Source organism: Canis lupus, chromosome 7 (assembly GCF_048164855.1).
Source record: "Canis lupus baileyi chromosome 7, mCanLup2.hap1, whole genome shotgun sequence".
Lineage (NCBI taxonomy): Eukaryota > Metazoa > Chordata > Mammalia > Carnivora > Canidae > Canis > Canis lupus.
The window spans coordinates 64,303,447-64,318,894 of NC_132844.1; the positions used below are offsets into that span (position 1 = coordinate 64,303,447).

General features: G+C 47.3%; 1 protein-coding gene across 21 annotated transcripts in view; it reads left to right on the forward strand.

Moving 5' to 3' along the window:
• The window catches only part of KIF6 (kinesin family member 6), a 380,711-nt gene that overhangs the window by 347,506 nt on the left and 17,757 nt on the right, over positions 1–15,448 (forward strand). For all 21 annotated transcript variants that reach the window (XM_072833153.1, XM_072833146.1, XM_072833145.1 and 18 more), the window contains 3 exons: positions 3,089–3,173; positions 4,708–4,843; positions 7,329–7,426. In XM_072833153.1, the coding sequence (XP_072689254.1) occupies positions 3,089–3,173; positions 4,708–4,843; positions 7,329–7,426 (319 nt within the window). The remainder of the gene's footprint in view (positions 1–3,088; positions 3,174–4,707; positions 4,844–7,328; positions 7,427–15,448) is intronic.

Below are 15,448 nucleotides of genomic sequence, written 5' to 3' on the forward strand. Positions count from 1 at the left end.
GGAAGACAGGAGCCAAGGGACACACTAGCCCCATGGGGCTAGTGGAGCGATGGGGTGGAGCAAGAACTCTCTCCCGCAGAGGGCCTCCCGGCTCGTGCTGGGCAGCCACGGCCTTTAGATGGGAAACCAAGTCACCTCAGCCTCCCCTTGTGAAGCCCTTAGGGACAGCCTCAGCCAGCTGGGTGAGACGCCTGCTGCGGCCCCGGCGGTCTCTCCTGCAGCCAGCGTCTGCGGGGTGCCCAGCCAGCCACTACAGAGCAGGGCCTTCGCCCCATCTCTCAGGGGCTTCCTTGGCGTGGAGCCAAAAAGTGTTCAAACAAAGAAGGAGATTCGCAGCTTTCCTTTTTCAACCGGCTGGAAGATAGATTTGCTCATTTCTGAACCTCTTAAGCGACCGCGAAACATTCTGTCCATTTCAGGTCCTACCATTATCAGTTTGATGTGAAGATACTGCCTTCGAGTTTATCACATTTTTCAGGGAGGGCAAGGGCCATGCACACACTTAGCATTGAGTGTCCACTGCACTGGGAGCCTGAACAAAGCCCAGGGGAAATGCGAAGAGCAGGAGGACCAGACCCTGCCCTCCAGGGGCTCCCGGTACCTGTGCCGGGGGGGCGGGGGGGGGGGGGCGGCCGGGGTGGCAATGTGGCCAGGCAGCCAACTCCTTAGGGCCAAAAAATGCACCAGCATGGGTGACCTGGCATCTTCAGTTGGCGAATCCAATGGTATCTGCATCTCCCGTGTTCAGGTGATGGAATCACACACTCATCCAGTCAGTTTATGGGAGACAGCTGTCACTTGACACGCAGGAGAGAGAGTATCAGGTGCCTGGACTGAGAGAAAGGAGAGACTCCTAATCTGCTTTGCATATTGTCCAGTCAGTTAGACAATGACATAAAAGGCACAGAGTAGAGGCATGACAGGCTGAGGCTTAACCCCCAATAGATGGGAAGTGTGGCGTTTCGGATCCAAAGAACAATCACGCTGAAATAGGATGTGTTTTGACAGCCACTCATAAAAATATGCAAGTGTTTAAACACAAGCTTCGGACAGCCCGGGTGGCTCAGCGGTTTAGCACCACCTTTGGCCCAGGATGTGATCCTGGAGACCCGGGATCGAGCCTCATGTCAGGTTCCCTGCGTGGAGCCTGCTTCTCCCTCTGCCTGTGTCTCTGCCTCTCTCTGTGTGTCTCATGAATAAATAAATAAAATATTTAAAAAATAAATAAACCCAAGCTCCATAGAAGCCAGTGACAAACTGACATGGCCATGACAGTGACAAAGCTGTTGAAAAATACCTGCACTTGTTGGGGGGCAGGGGGCAGGGGAGCTGCCTGGTATATGCCCTGAGTCCTTTGGAACCAGCAAAGTTTGAGTTCAAATCCCAACTCTGCTCATTAGCTGTGTGACCCTGGGTTATTCACAACCCTCTCTGAGCCTCAGAATCTAACGGAAATGAGATGGTAAGACCCTCCCTGCTGGGTTAGTTTGAGAATTAGCAATAAGGTGAGGGCATCTAGCTCCGTGCCTGGAGAAACTTGTGAGAACCTAGCAGATAGCAGGCATTCAATAAATGGTCACTGTTCATAATTTACCTGCTATAGAAATATAGAACGTGCATTTTTAAGAGGTTGGAGGGCCGTTCTCTACCCTGGCCCTTTCAGACCTATCTGGAGTATTAGGTCCAGATTTAGACTCTAATCCTTGAGACTAGTCAGAAAGCAACCCTGTCACTGAGCCCTTAGATGAGGGAGGTAAGCAGAGCTAGCCCGAGAATAAAGCTCCAGATGCATAATTGGTACATTATTTTGTTGTTGTTGTTGTTGTTGTTGTTGTTGTTGTTGTTGTGAAAATCTCTAAAGAACCATCAAATTAAGAAGGAAGACATGCTCTGCTGCTCCAAAGACCCAAAGTAGAGGTGGAAAGAAGTTAGTGGGGTGGGTCTCAGCCCAAAGGAAGAGAAAACAGAGCTACCCACAATGAAATGGGCCACCGTGCAAAGTAGTGAGCTCCTGCCCCCTGGAAATATTTGGGCAGAAAGCAGATGACCATCTGTCAGAAATGTTAATAGAAGGAATTTCTGGAACCAAGCCTCTTTGCAACCAAACAAAGCTAGATTTGGATCCGGATTCCTGAAGTTAGCCGGGTGGCCTTGGGCAAGTTGACCTCTTTGAACCTCGGTATCCTTCTCTGCAAAATGAGAACAACAATGCTTCAAATGAGTACTAGAAGGATGAAGTCTGATCTTGTCCAGAATGCTCCTGGCCGAAAGTGGGTTCTCCCCTACATGGAGCAAAAAGCAGAGCTGTGTGACTTCCAAGATGCCCCCTGTGAGGCTAGGAAATGCAGAGCAACCACAGTGACTCCTGGGGGGACAAATTGGCCCCACCCAGCAGGCTGGGAGAGGCCAGGCCCCAGACAAGCAGGCAGCTAGGCAGCCAGTAGCAGTGGTCGGCATGCATGGGAACACAGCCCTCACCCAGAGCGTGGCACGTTCCCGTCGCCCTGTCTCACGGGCAGGGCACCTGAATGTGTTCTCAGCTCTGGCTGCGTGTTAGCATTGCTTGGGTCAATGAGGCGTGGGAACCTTGGCTTTGGAGGGAAGTCAAAAATAGGAAACATGATCTGAGGCCAGAGACTCTTAGCACCTCCACTGGTGCAAAGACAGATGTGACAAATGTGAGACAGTTCAGTGATGTCTTCCTGGTTTGTGAGGGGCTCTGCAGCAGAGGATGGGAAAATGCTATTTTGCATCTTCCCTCGGGATTCAAGAGGAAATAAGTGAACTCAACAGTAAAAGGATTAGTAGCAATGTAAGGAGGAATTCTCTTCCAGTGGCAGATGTTGGACTGTGGGAGGGACAGCCGAATAATCGTGGAAGCCTCTCCTCACAGGCTTTCAGCCGAGCAGAGATTGCCGTCCAGAGGAGGGGGCCAAAGCAGACTCCCACCCGAAGGCCCTGGAAGGTACTCACAGAGTCCCCTTTCGTCTTGGGATACACTTTACTCTGTCCTCTACCCTAAGTACCCCACTTCTCCTTTTACCTTTCTTCTTTGTTGGAGTAACCCATTGGCGTCTTCCTTCTACAGGCGTCTCAGAAAACATAGCCATGCCTTCGATGCCAGACTTGCTGGAAGAGAAGCTTCGATCACAACTGGAGGAAGAAAAGAGAAGGTACCCTTTCGTTTCACCTCACCCAGCCTCCTGGGCTCTCAGGGATGACCTGGAGCTGCGCAGGCTAGGCAGAGTGGCCACTCCCCAACCCACGGCTGGAGCTGCTCTGGGAAGTGGGTCCAGTAGCTGGGTCCTCAAATAGCTGGAGGGCGTGCTGCCTTTGAGCAGATGGGTATGGGATGCAGGGACCATAAGCTGAGTGAGATTGGAATCAGGAGCAGAAGGCCCAGGGGGCTGGGGAGCCCATGCAGAGGTTTGCTTGTTGGCATCCTCACCAGCCCCTGGTCCCTGGTCCCGGGCTGCAGCTCAGGAGCAATGAGGCTTATCTACTGCTGCCATCTAGGGGAGTCAAGAAATATGACCGCTGAGGTCTCCCTCCTGCCAATCTACACCTCCCCCCACCCACCGCCTCTGCCTCAGCTTCCCTCCTGAGTCTCCTCACCTGCAGGGTGTCCTCAGAACCTCACACCCTCTTTGCAGCCATTTAGGATCCCAAGATGACTTCACCAACAGAGTGAGGAACCTCAGGCATGAGCAGACACATGGCCACAACTGATACTCAGCATGGGCACAGAATCTCACTTCACGCCCCAGGCCAGGCTCATCGTTCATTCATTGATGGACACTTCGACCAATGTTTGCTATGTCCTGCATGCCATGGAGAGGCTCTGGGGAGAGCAAACAAGTCACCTCCCTAGCCCTCGAGAAGCTGATGGTGGCAATGCTACACGTGCCACCCCTGGGCTGGCAAGGCATGCCCCCTGAGCAAACCCCAGGCCTCTGGCCTCTCCCTACCCCCCCCCCACCCCCCACTCACACACCCCTAACTACCCAAGTCTTGAGCAGAATTAAGCCCCATTCAGCTGGCCCTCAGATTTCTCCCCATAACTGCACTGGGGCTTGTCCTGCAGCTATCCTCCTTCCAGAAAGCCTTGCGCCACCCTCCCAGATGTGCCACAGTTTGCTCTCCACCCTTGGATTTGGCACTGCATTATCCTCTTTCTCCCTCACTCTGTTTATTTTTCCCAGTTTCCTTCCAATCCATCTTTCTTGTGTCTTTATTCCACCATGTGTTGTCCCCTTGATCCACATTTCCAACCTCAAGGTTATCTCAGGAGCCAAGCTGTGTCTGCAGTTTGGCCACTTAACTGTTTCCTGTTGGACAACTCCTGCTCCGTCGTGCCCAAACTTACACAGGCAGTAACAAACGTATGGACGCTTCTGTCCTCCACACAAAGTTGAACCAGTGGAATAGAAAGGTGCATTAGACTGGTTTCCAGAGCTGGTTTTCACATCCTGGCCCCACTGTTTACTGGCCCCGTGCCATAGAGCAAGTTACATAACCTCTCCACGCCTGAGGTTCCGAATCTGTAAAGTGAAGCATCATCTTCATAGGACTGTGTAGAGGGCTGAGTGAGTTTATGTGGCAGCGGCACAGGCAGCCTTCCGAGGCACAGGCCCCACAGCGACACTCCCATCATGGCCTTTCCTCCCTGCTGGTGACCTTCAAGACTCTTCCCTGATTCCACTGTAGGTATAAAACCATGTTCACACACCTGAAGGCCCTGAAGGTGGAGATCGAGCACCTGCAGCTGCTCATGGACAAGGCCAAGATGAAGCTGCAGAAAGAGTTTGAAGCCTGGTGGACAGAGGAAGCCACCAGCCTGCAGGTATTAGCAGCTGCCCCCTTCACTGCCCCAGAGCCTGCCCCCTTCCTGTGGCCTGGGTGATGTCAGGGCAAGCGGGGAGAGGCTGTCAGAGGCAGAAGAGTGGGGGCTTCCACCCATAGGCCCATGAGCTCTCAGCCGTGGCTCATAAGGCAAGTGCTCATCTTAATAATGAGGAAGGCAAATGGCTGGGGGCTTATTGTCTCTGTGCTCTGGCACCTGATGCATAGAAATGTGGGGGATGGAAGCTGTGCCCAAACCAAGGTATTTGCCACTGTTGCTTTGGGTAATGTTCTCTGGGATACCATATTGACAATATTGACTGTTTTTTACCAGTCATATATGTGTGTGTGTGTGTGTGTGTGTGTGTGTGTGTGTGTGTGTATACATGTGTATGTATACATAACTATATATTTCTATAATTTATATATGTTATAGAAATTTTGGAAAATAGAGAAAAACACAAAGATGTAAAAATCACCATAACCTGACCATTTAAGGATAACCAACATTAGCATGTTGGTCATATAATTTTATCTTTTTGTCCTATGCATATATTTCCATTGTTTTTATAAAAATAGAATCATATCAGTCTTCAAGTACCACAAACGGCTTTTGTTTTTGGGCCTCACTGAATCACATGACTACCCTTCTATGTTATTGTTCTACATCATTCTAATGGCTGTCACTCGTCCATCATATGAATTTATTTTAATCTGCCTAATCTTCTATTGTGTTTAACGTCTAGGTTGCTTCTAGTTTTGCACTGGAAACATATTTGTAGATAAATGCTTGCGTATTTGCTAGACAGATTCCTGGAAGTTCTCTATCATATTATGAAGGCTAAAATGACTTGTTAAGAAGCGTAATACAAACCCCGGTTCAAATTTTCCTCTGGTAACTCCTCAGCTGTGGCATAATGGAAGTGATGAGATACGTATTATAATATCACTGGTGTGACTAGCAGAACCCTCAGAGAGGCACAGCTGATCCCTCTATTTTAAAGACAAGGAAATTGAGAGCCCAAGAAGTTATTTGGCCAATGACACACAGCCAAGCAGTAACCAGTATGTTACCAAGTAGCCATGTTACCAGACAATAGAGAAAAATATTTGGATAAAATTTAATACACGAGATGACAAAGACAGAACCAATAAGACCAATAAAACAGAAATAAAGTTATCAAAATATTTTTAAAGCAAAGTTATGGTATAATAATATGTATACCACTTTACAGATGTATTGATAAGACCCAAAGAGTGAGCCCAATATTTAACATAATTTCAAAGTGATGGTGAGCACAGTATTTCAGGGTTTCTGCAACAATGTAATATGACATGAAAATATCTGTGATTTCTAAATGGTGACAAAGTCACTGATATTACATATACTGCTATCGTTTGTTGTCTACGCTATATTGTTGAAAGAAATGCTAAATTTCAGGGAGGAATTAGGAAAATTAAAAATGTCATTGGTTCCCTTCTATGGTCCCAGTACCTCTGGGTTCTATCTGTTCTCCCGTGAAGAACCCTTTGTGATGAGGCCATCAGCCCCTGCTGGTGCCCAAGGGAGTTTAGCCACCAAACAGTAGATGATGAGACTCATCCTGTGTGAGTGACATAGGAAGAGTCAAGGCAAGGCTGCTGGATTCGAGCAGTGTATTGCCCATATAGACAGTGAAAACTAGAGTAGCCAAAGATGTCAGCTCCATGTGTCCTCTGCCCCACAGGATGTCACTGAAACAAAACAGACCAGATGACTGCAGTAGGGATGATGGGGCACCCTGTTGTTGAGGAGTGAATTCCAGGCTGCCACTAGGCAGTTTTCTATCCTGCTAATGTACCCTAAGTAGAGCAAGGCATAAAGCCTTGAACTTCATCAGAACATGGGAGGTGATGAGAAACTGTCCCATGATCACCTCCTGGGGAGATAGGAAGGCAAGTGGGAAACAGCCTTGGAGCAGCTATTCACATTCTGAGAGAATCATAGGGCCTTCTGCCAAGACTCAGAGAAGCTGCAATTGAGGCCTGTGTGGAGACGGGCAAGGCTGCTAGGGCACCACGGTGGAGCTATTCCTCTACCTGAAGTGCTCAGTGGATTTCTCCTACCTCCAGTAGCATCTCTTTAGGACAAGGGGAGGCAAAACCGGAGAGGACTTCGGGAGAATTGTCAGACTGCATTTTAAACACCTTTTCCCCACTACAAATAAGCCATAGAGGCTCAATCTGTCTTTAAAATAGAGAAATTTCTAGCACAGAAAAGGACAAAGAATAAATCAAACATGATCCATAATCCTACCATCCAAGGAGAATATTTTGATGCCCATCATTATAGTCAGTCATCATAATGTCTAGATTAATTTTTCTCCGACACGTTGTATATAACAACTTCCAGAGCTAGCTTTTTCACCTTAAGAACTACATCAAGGACATTTTCCCATGTCAGTAGATTCGAGGTAACACTGTGAAACTCCTTCTTGGTCCAACAGGTAAATTCTCCAGCAGTGAATTCACTCAGTCACGTGAAGCCCTTTCCCCAAACGCCTGAGTTCCAGCAGGAAACATCTCAGCCTCTCTTTAACAAAAGGTAAGGAGAGAACTCTGCTAACAGGGTGAGGGTGCAGAAAAGTTTCCCTACCTCTCCTCTTGCTACTCTAAATGTGTCTCTATGGGCCACCGGATCCAGGAAGATGAATTACTTGTACTGTTACATTAGCTGTAGATACTCAAGCCAGTGGCTTTGAGGTGTGTTTGAGCAATGGTGTTGGGCACACCTCCTAGTCCTTTTTCTCCTGGCTCTGACTGCCAGCGGACCTACTGCTGTGACACCAAGAGCCAAGTGGCTTAGCCATGGCTTAAGCCATGGTCCTGCCCCCTGTGTAGGAAGAAAGGGTTGGCAGTAGGTGGAAGGGAGAGTAGCATGGGAGAGAGAAGGGGAACTGGACAGAGGGGGGATGTTGGTGATAGATCAGGGCGTGGTAGGCCTACCAGGACACAGAGGAGCTCTGATCAAAGACTTGGTCCTAGAACAGATTCAGGATAGATGTGGGCAGCCTCCTATGAGGACGGCCTCCACATAAGGGCAGTCCAGAGCCAGTTCCCTTGAATGCTGGCATGATCCAGAGGGACTCCACTTCCCCCATGCCCACACCACCTTCAGAAGGTAGGTTCCTTCTATGCCATCCACGTTATTATCTTTCCAACCGAACAACTCAGGTGGTAAAGCCAAAGAAGCATGCCTCGGCCATCCTCCATCCCCCAAAGAGATCCACTACTGTCAGGACAGAGGCCAAGGTAGCATGATGGGGACATTGGCCTCTGCCACCAAGGAGCAATCCTTTGACCGGGTTTGAATAGGAGCTAAACTCTCAAGTTGGAAAATGTGAAAGAGAGCTCTTATAAAGAGGTAGTAGTGGTGGAGGGGGGGGAGGCCAGACAGTCCCCTTAATGTGATGTTATGAGAATGGCACATGACCTCTATGGTCTTTTTTTTTTTTAAGATTTTATTTATTTGAGAGAGAGAATGACTGGGGAGAGGGACAGAGGGAAAAGGAGAAGCGGTCTCCCTCCTGAGCAAGGAGCCTGATGCAGGGCTCGATCCCAGGATCCTGAGATCATGACCTAAGCCGAAGGCAGATGCTTAACTGATTGAGCCACCCAGGTACTCAACCTCTATGATCTCAAAATCCTATAACCTCAGTCCAATCATCAGGAAAACATCATATAAGTCCCAACTGGGAGACATCCTACAAAATACCTGACCAGTACTCCTCAACACTATCAAGGCCATCAAAAACAAGAAAAATGTAAAAAAAAAAAAAAAAGAAAAAACACTGTCACGGACAAGAGGAGCCTAAGGAGACTTGACAACAAAATATAATGTGCTAGCCTGGATAGGATCCTAGGTCAGAAAAAAAAACACATTAGGTAAAAACTAAGAAAATTCAAACAAAGTATGGATTTTAATTAATAATAATGTATCAGTATTGTTTCATTAGTTGCAACAAATATACCCTACCAATGTAAGATTGAATAATAAGGGAAACTGGGTATGAGGTACATGGTAACCCTTTGTACTACCTTTGCAACTTTTCTGTAAACCTAAAACTATTCATTTGTTGGTGTTTTTAAGCATAGTTGACACACGTTGTTATATTAGTTCAGGTATACAGTGTAGTAATTCCACAAGTCTATACATTATGCTATCATCTCTTTAAAAAATAAAATAAAATAAAATAAAATAAAATAAAATAAAATGAAATGAAATGAAATAAAATAAAATAATAAAATAAAATAAAATAAAAGCCAGCCAGTTAGCCCTCCACCACTTGATCGACATTCTCCCTGGACTTCTGCACATCCCCCATCGTGGCCCTCAGTGCCAGCACTTCCACTTGTGTTCTAGTTTTAGCACTTCCACTTCCACCTTCTATCTGAGCCCCTAAGTCCAGAGTCTGCAGCTGGCAAAGTATGTTCTGTTTAGTTAGCCTGGAGTTTTAAAAGGCAGGGGGGTAGATCCATAAAAGAAGAAAAAAAAGCTGGACTTTATTAAAACTTAAAACATCACTCTGCAAAAGACACTGATAAGAAAAGGAAAAGGTGAGCCACAGAATGGAGAAGATATTTTCAAAACATATATCTGATAAAGGACTTGTATCCAAAATAGATAAAAACTTAAAATTCAAAAAATAAGGAAAACAGCCCAATTTAAAAATGGGCAAAAGATCTGAAACAGCCACCTCGCCCAAGAAGATTTACAGATGTATGTGTATGACAAAATGCTCAATATCATGTGTCATTAGGGAATTGCACATTAAAGCAACGATGAAACACCACTACCCATCTACTGGACTGGCTAAAATCCAAAAACACTAACATCAACGAATGCTGGTGAGGCTGTGGATCTACGGGAATTCTCAGTCTTTGCTAGTGGGGATGCAAAGTGGTATGATCCCTTGGGAAAACAATTTGATGGTTTCTTACTCACCTAAACATATTCTTACCGGAGAATTCAAAGGTCATGCTCCTTAGCATTTACCAAAATGAGTTAAAAACTTACTTCCTTACAAAAACCTATGCATGGATGTTTATAGCAGCTTTATTCATAATTGCCCTAAACTGGAAGCAACCAAATATCCTTCAAAAGGTAAATGGATAAACCAACTGTGGTACATCCAGACAATGAACTATTCTGCAGTGCTAAAAAGAAATGAGGTACTAAGCCATAAAACGACATAGAGGAAGCTTAAATTCATATTACTAAGTGAAAGAAGCCAATCCGACAAGGCTACATAGTGTGTGGTTCCAACATGACATTCTAGAAAGGGCAAAACTATGGAGTCAGTAGAAGGACTAGTGATCGCCAGGGTGAGAGAGGAGGGGTGGCAAGGATGAATGGGGGAACACTGGGGATTTTTAAGGCAGTGAAACTATTCTGTATGATACGTAATCATGGGCATATGATATTGTGCATTTGTTAAAATTTCCTAGAACTGTACAACAGAAAGAGTGAACTGCTAGATAAACTATGGACTTTGAGTTAACAATAATGTATCTATATTGATTCATCAGTTGTAACAAATGTACAACACTAATGCAAGATGCTAATAATGGGGGAAACTACAAGGTGGGAGAGGGGAGTTGTATGGAAACTCTCCGTACCATCTACTCAATTCTCCGTAAACCTAAAAATTCTCAAAAAAAAAAAAAAAAAAAGGTCTATCAATTTAAATTCTTTAAAAAGGCAGTGTAAGTAGACTTGCTCTACGGCAATACAGGTAGCTTAGCCTTAGTGTCCTACACTGGTCCTCTCTGGGCATTGACTCAGGTACCTGCCAACCTCTGGAACACTTGAGTTTGCAACCCTTGTATAGCTGCCTGCTTCCCTCTGAAACTCTTGGACTACACAGAACATGTTTAAATGGCTGGGCCAAAAGCACAGGGCTTTCCCTGGTCATTGCTCTGGCTCAGTCCCGAGCCTCTCATGTGTCCCACACAACCATACGTGTTCCTCCCAATTATGAGTCTCAGAGCCCCTGATTATTTCCCCAGCCTCTTTTCTAGATCTCTTGCAGAGATCCTTACTGGTAGAAATATCCTGCCCAGCAAATAGGAAACTCCATTCAGAAGTTTTCTTTTGTTTCAAAGATAATACATTGTGTGCATGCATGTGTGTGTATGCATTTACATGCATGTGTGTGTGTTTGTGTGTATGTGTCAAGGCCCAGTACACACATTCCAGGGCTATAAGATAGAATAGACTAAGCCTGCCAAGTGAAGTTCAGAACCCTGAATTTCAAAGGTGTGTATCAGATCAGCCATCAGAGCTTTTCTCAAAATCTTGCTCCCAGAACTCTAGCCCAGGCCCCTTTGGTGACCACTGGCAAGAGAGCCATTGGGGAGATAGCCCAGATAGGCCTTGGAGTGCTGTTCATGTCCAGTGGCAGCTAGTGCTCTGGTTGGACTCTAACTCGGCAGAGCCAACCAAGCGTCCTGAACAGTGTTTGCTAAGACACTTCAACTGTGAGTAGTTGGCACCCCTAAATTCCCTCCATGCAGCAGTTTGGATACCCAGAATTATAGTCAGAAAGTTTCTAATAGGTAAGAGGAAAAGGTCCCTACTAGAGAAAGGGAGAAGAGTAGGGGCTTCACCTCTGACAAAGAAATCACCTACTACATGCTTTATAACGCTAGCAGAAAAGAGCTCACAAGACTCTAGCAGGGGTGAGGCAGGATGGACACATCATAGCTTCTCAGACATTCTCTGCCAATACCTGGCATTGAGAATTATTTGTTGGTGTCCTTAAATTCCCCAAGGAGATAGCATTAGCTCTCTTCTCTTATAGTAATAGTACCCTGTCATTTCTCGAGGGCCTTGTAGGCCAAGCACTGAGCAAATGTGCAATATATATATATATCATCATCCCCATTTTACAGATGAGAACACTTGGGCTCTGAGAATTCAATCTGCTTGCTGGGGGTCTCCCAGCTAATCAGTGGCTAGGCAGGATTGGAACCCAGGCCTCTCAGTGTCCAGCTACTGTGCTCACTCTTCACATCAATGACTGCCCTTGAGGGACACATGTCTATTCTGTTGCTTTAGTAGGAAGTGGCATTTTCCAGCCCATATTCTGTGCTATTTCATACAACTGTGCCAGGATTTTCAGCAAATACACCTACACTTGCTTACAAAGCCAACCTCTGATTGGAAAACCAGAACTTCCTGCTATTGGCTGCCACCACTTCTCTTGAGAAACCCTGAATTCAATCTCCTCATTTAACTAACTGAGTCCTGGAAAAGGAAAGGGATTTTTTTTTTTTTTTTTAGATTTTATTTATTTATTCACAAGACACAGAGAGAGAGAGGCAAAGACACAGGCAGAGGGAGAAGCAGGCTCCCTGCAGGGAGCCTGATGCAGGACTCAACCTCAGGACCATTAGATCACGACCTGAGGAGAAGGCAGACACTCAACCACTGAGCCACTCAGGTGTCCCAAGAAAAGGGATATTTCTCCATAGTTGATTTTGTGGAGAGCTACAGCTTAATCCTGAACTTCAGACTCCAAGCTGAGTGGTGGTACTTCCTTTCTTCCCATTTCTCTCCCCACTGCCCGCTCCCTCCCTCCTCTCCTCTCTCTGCTTCACTCCTGCGCTCCATTCTTCCCCATCCCTTTCTTCCACCTTCTGGCTCTGCTCATCTTTATCCCCACCTTACATTCCCTTTCTCCCTCTTCTTTATTTGTCTTCTTGACCCTCCTCCATGCTCTCTATCAGCCAAGACTGCCTCTCTGTATTGCTTGTCCATCTGTCCCCTGTGCCACCAGCATTAGCCTGCCAGCTTCTGTGAGAGAGTGTCCACCATAGAAAAGGCCTAAGAACCAGCCACTGTGCAGGGCCTCCTAGAATCTTCTTGGGGAACCATTGTAAGAATCATGCTCCCCTCTCAGCACCCACCTGTGTTAGAAGTAGAGCCTTGGCATTCCTGGATATTCCTGAGACATCCCAATTGAAGATGATTCCTGATGTGCTTGCCAAGAAACCCTTAACCCTGCAGCTCCAAGCACTGGGTTTCAGAAGTGTGCATCAGACTGCTATTGGTTACCTGCAAGGAGTATCCTCAGTTTATACTTTCACAAAGATGTCTAAAACAACTCATTATAGTTCTTTCAAGCAGCAGGTTCTCAGGCAAGGCAGCTTCCCCCTTGTGGATTTCCTCATCTTGTCTTTAAGATGCATCAAGGTCCCTCTGACACTATTGTTGCATGAGCAGGTAAACGTGCTAGTGCCATTGAAGAGCTGCTGGGGTGAGAGAGCCACAGTCTGCTGGCTGTTTCCACCCGAGCTCCAGAGTGGCTGCTCCAGATGGACTCACTGCAGGCCTGGGGCTGGTCCTCTGCTCCTCAGGTTCTGAAAGAAACCTGATCTCATCACTTCCTCAGGGATGCCCAGAGCCTGCGGGCTGATCACACTAAATTCATCATGACACTCTGACTGGCAACCCAGGAGGCCAATTATTAATACTACTTATTAATCCTTATTAAGAAAAAGATAGTTAATTCTGATGGCTGGTGTATTCTTTCTCCAGAAGGAATGTCAACATTAGAGAAATGAATGCAGTGTGAAAGGCTGGTTGGTCAGGAAAGAAGACAAAAGTAATTTGTGGTGTGATCCCTGAGGGTTCAGAAACTGAGCTGTGAAATCCAGGGACACTTGAGCAGCTTTGAGACTGGAGGAATCATTTCCCTCAGGACCCCCAAGCCTTCACATTGTGCAATCCTCCTGCATGGTCGTGGCAACATGTTGGGCATCTGGGCCACTGCTGAGGGTGCCAGATACCCCCATCTTTCCATGGTGTGATCACAACACCTTTCTGCCCTGCCCACATCCACCTCTACCCCTCTTCCACCTACTACCAACCCTCAACAGTTTGTACCTGTGGATGCTTACTGGAATCTTAGACAAAGATCCACTGGGAATCCACTGGGAATCCACTGAGTTAATGAGCCATTTGAGTGCCAGTGACCTGATCTTGCAAGACCTGCTACAGTTTGCAAACTGACTTTGATGCAATGTAATTAAAGCACCTGCAGAATGGAAGTCTGCCCCAGGACCACTCAGAAGGAGCCCTGATCGTTGGTCACTGTTCTCCAAAGAAAAGCATGCAGAGCCTGCCACCTTGTGGCTGCTTCTAATTCGATAGCACCCCCGACCAGACAGCACAGATGCTACTCTCCCCAGACCACCGACCACCCCATGGAGTCTCTGGGGTGCAGGGAAATAGGCGGGGCGGGTGGGGGGGGGGGGATTCCCAGGCTCTGATTTCCTTTCCTGTTTGTTTGAGCCACAGTCTCAAACCTGTGGAGGCAGACCCAGGGAAAAAGGCCCTGTGGCTAGCTGAGATGGGAGAAGGCAAAGGGCTGGAGCAGGGCAAGGGGCTGCACTCGTGGGTGAGGCAGCAGGTTGTCCGGCCTGTGGAGGGCCTCGGACTGATGGTGCAGGCTAGGCAAAGCCAGTGCCCCCGTCTAACCCTAGCCCACTTCGCAGCCGTGGGGTGTCCCCACAATGTCCCCATCTGTTAAGGAGGGCTCCGACCAGGTGACTTTTTAGGTCTCTTCCAGCTCTGATATGGCACCTAGGCAGGACCATCACAAAGCAAGAGAGAGAATCCCATCACATCACTGGCATCACTGGCTGCTTTGGCCTTTTCACTCCCCAAGGGGCAGTGTCAGGTTCTGCTGTTTGCAACCAAGAATCCAAGGCAAGGTGGTTGTTAATGGGCAAACCCTCTCCTGCCTGAGCTGTTGGATCCGACTGGCCACTTGGGAGCAGGGGCTGGTCAGCGCATCCCCAGCACATGCTTCCTCGGAACACCACAGAGCCAAATCTGGCGGATAAAGCATTATGGCTGAGAGCATGGATCCTGACGCCTCCCAGAGTCGTGGGGCAGATTCAGATTCCGTCACTAGCCAGCTGGTAACTTGTAGAATTTCTTTACCCTTCCTATGCCTCCATTTCCTCACCTTTGTAATGAAGATAATGAGGCTATTGACAGGAGCAAATGGCATGATGTTTGCAGAGCACTTTCCAGGATCTGGGGAGTAGACAGTGTCTGTAAATGACAGCTATTCTGTGGACATGCACTGTTCTTCCAAGTTAAGGGACGAATGGCCTGGAAGGCAACTGGGAGATGATACCGGCTGCCTCCTCCAGTTCAAAAGTGGAGGGAATTGCCCTGCTTTCAACAGACCAGTCAGCCTCTACCCAAAGCTATAGGGGCAAGGTCTCCCTGCAGAACCATGAGGGCATGACCCCGGCCCTACAGAGCCCAGCAGGCCCTTTACTCAATGGGTCCAGAAGACAGGACCATCACCCCAGTGAGTCCAGTGGGCAGAACATTGGACCAGAGAGGATTATTTTCAAGCTTTAAGATCTCACAGAGTTTGCACTGCTAGGTTTTAGACCTGCTTAGAACCCATCATTCCTTCCTTCTTTCCCCTTTCTCTCTTGTGAAATGGGAATGTTTAGCCTATGCCCGTCCAACATTTTATTTTGGAAGCACATAACTTGTCTGGTTTCCCAGGTTCACGGCTGGTGAGAAATTCCACCTCAG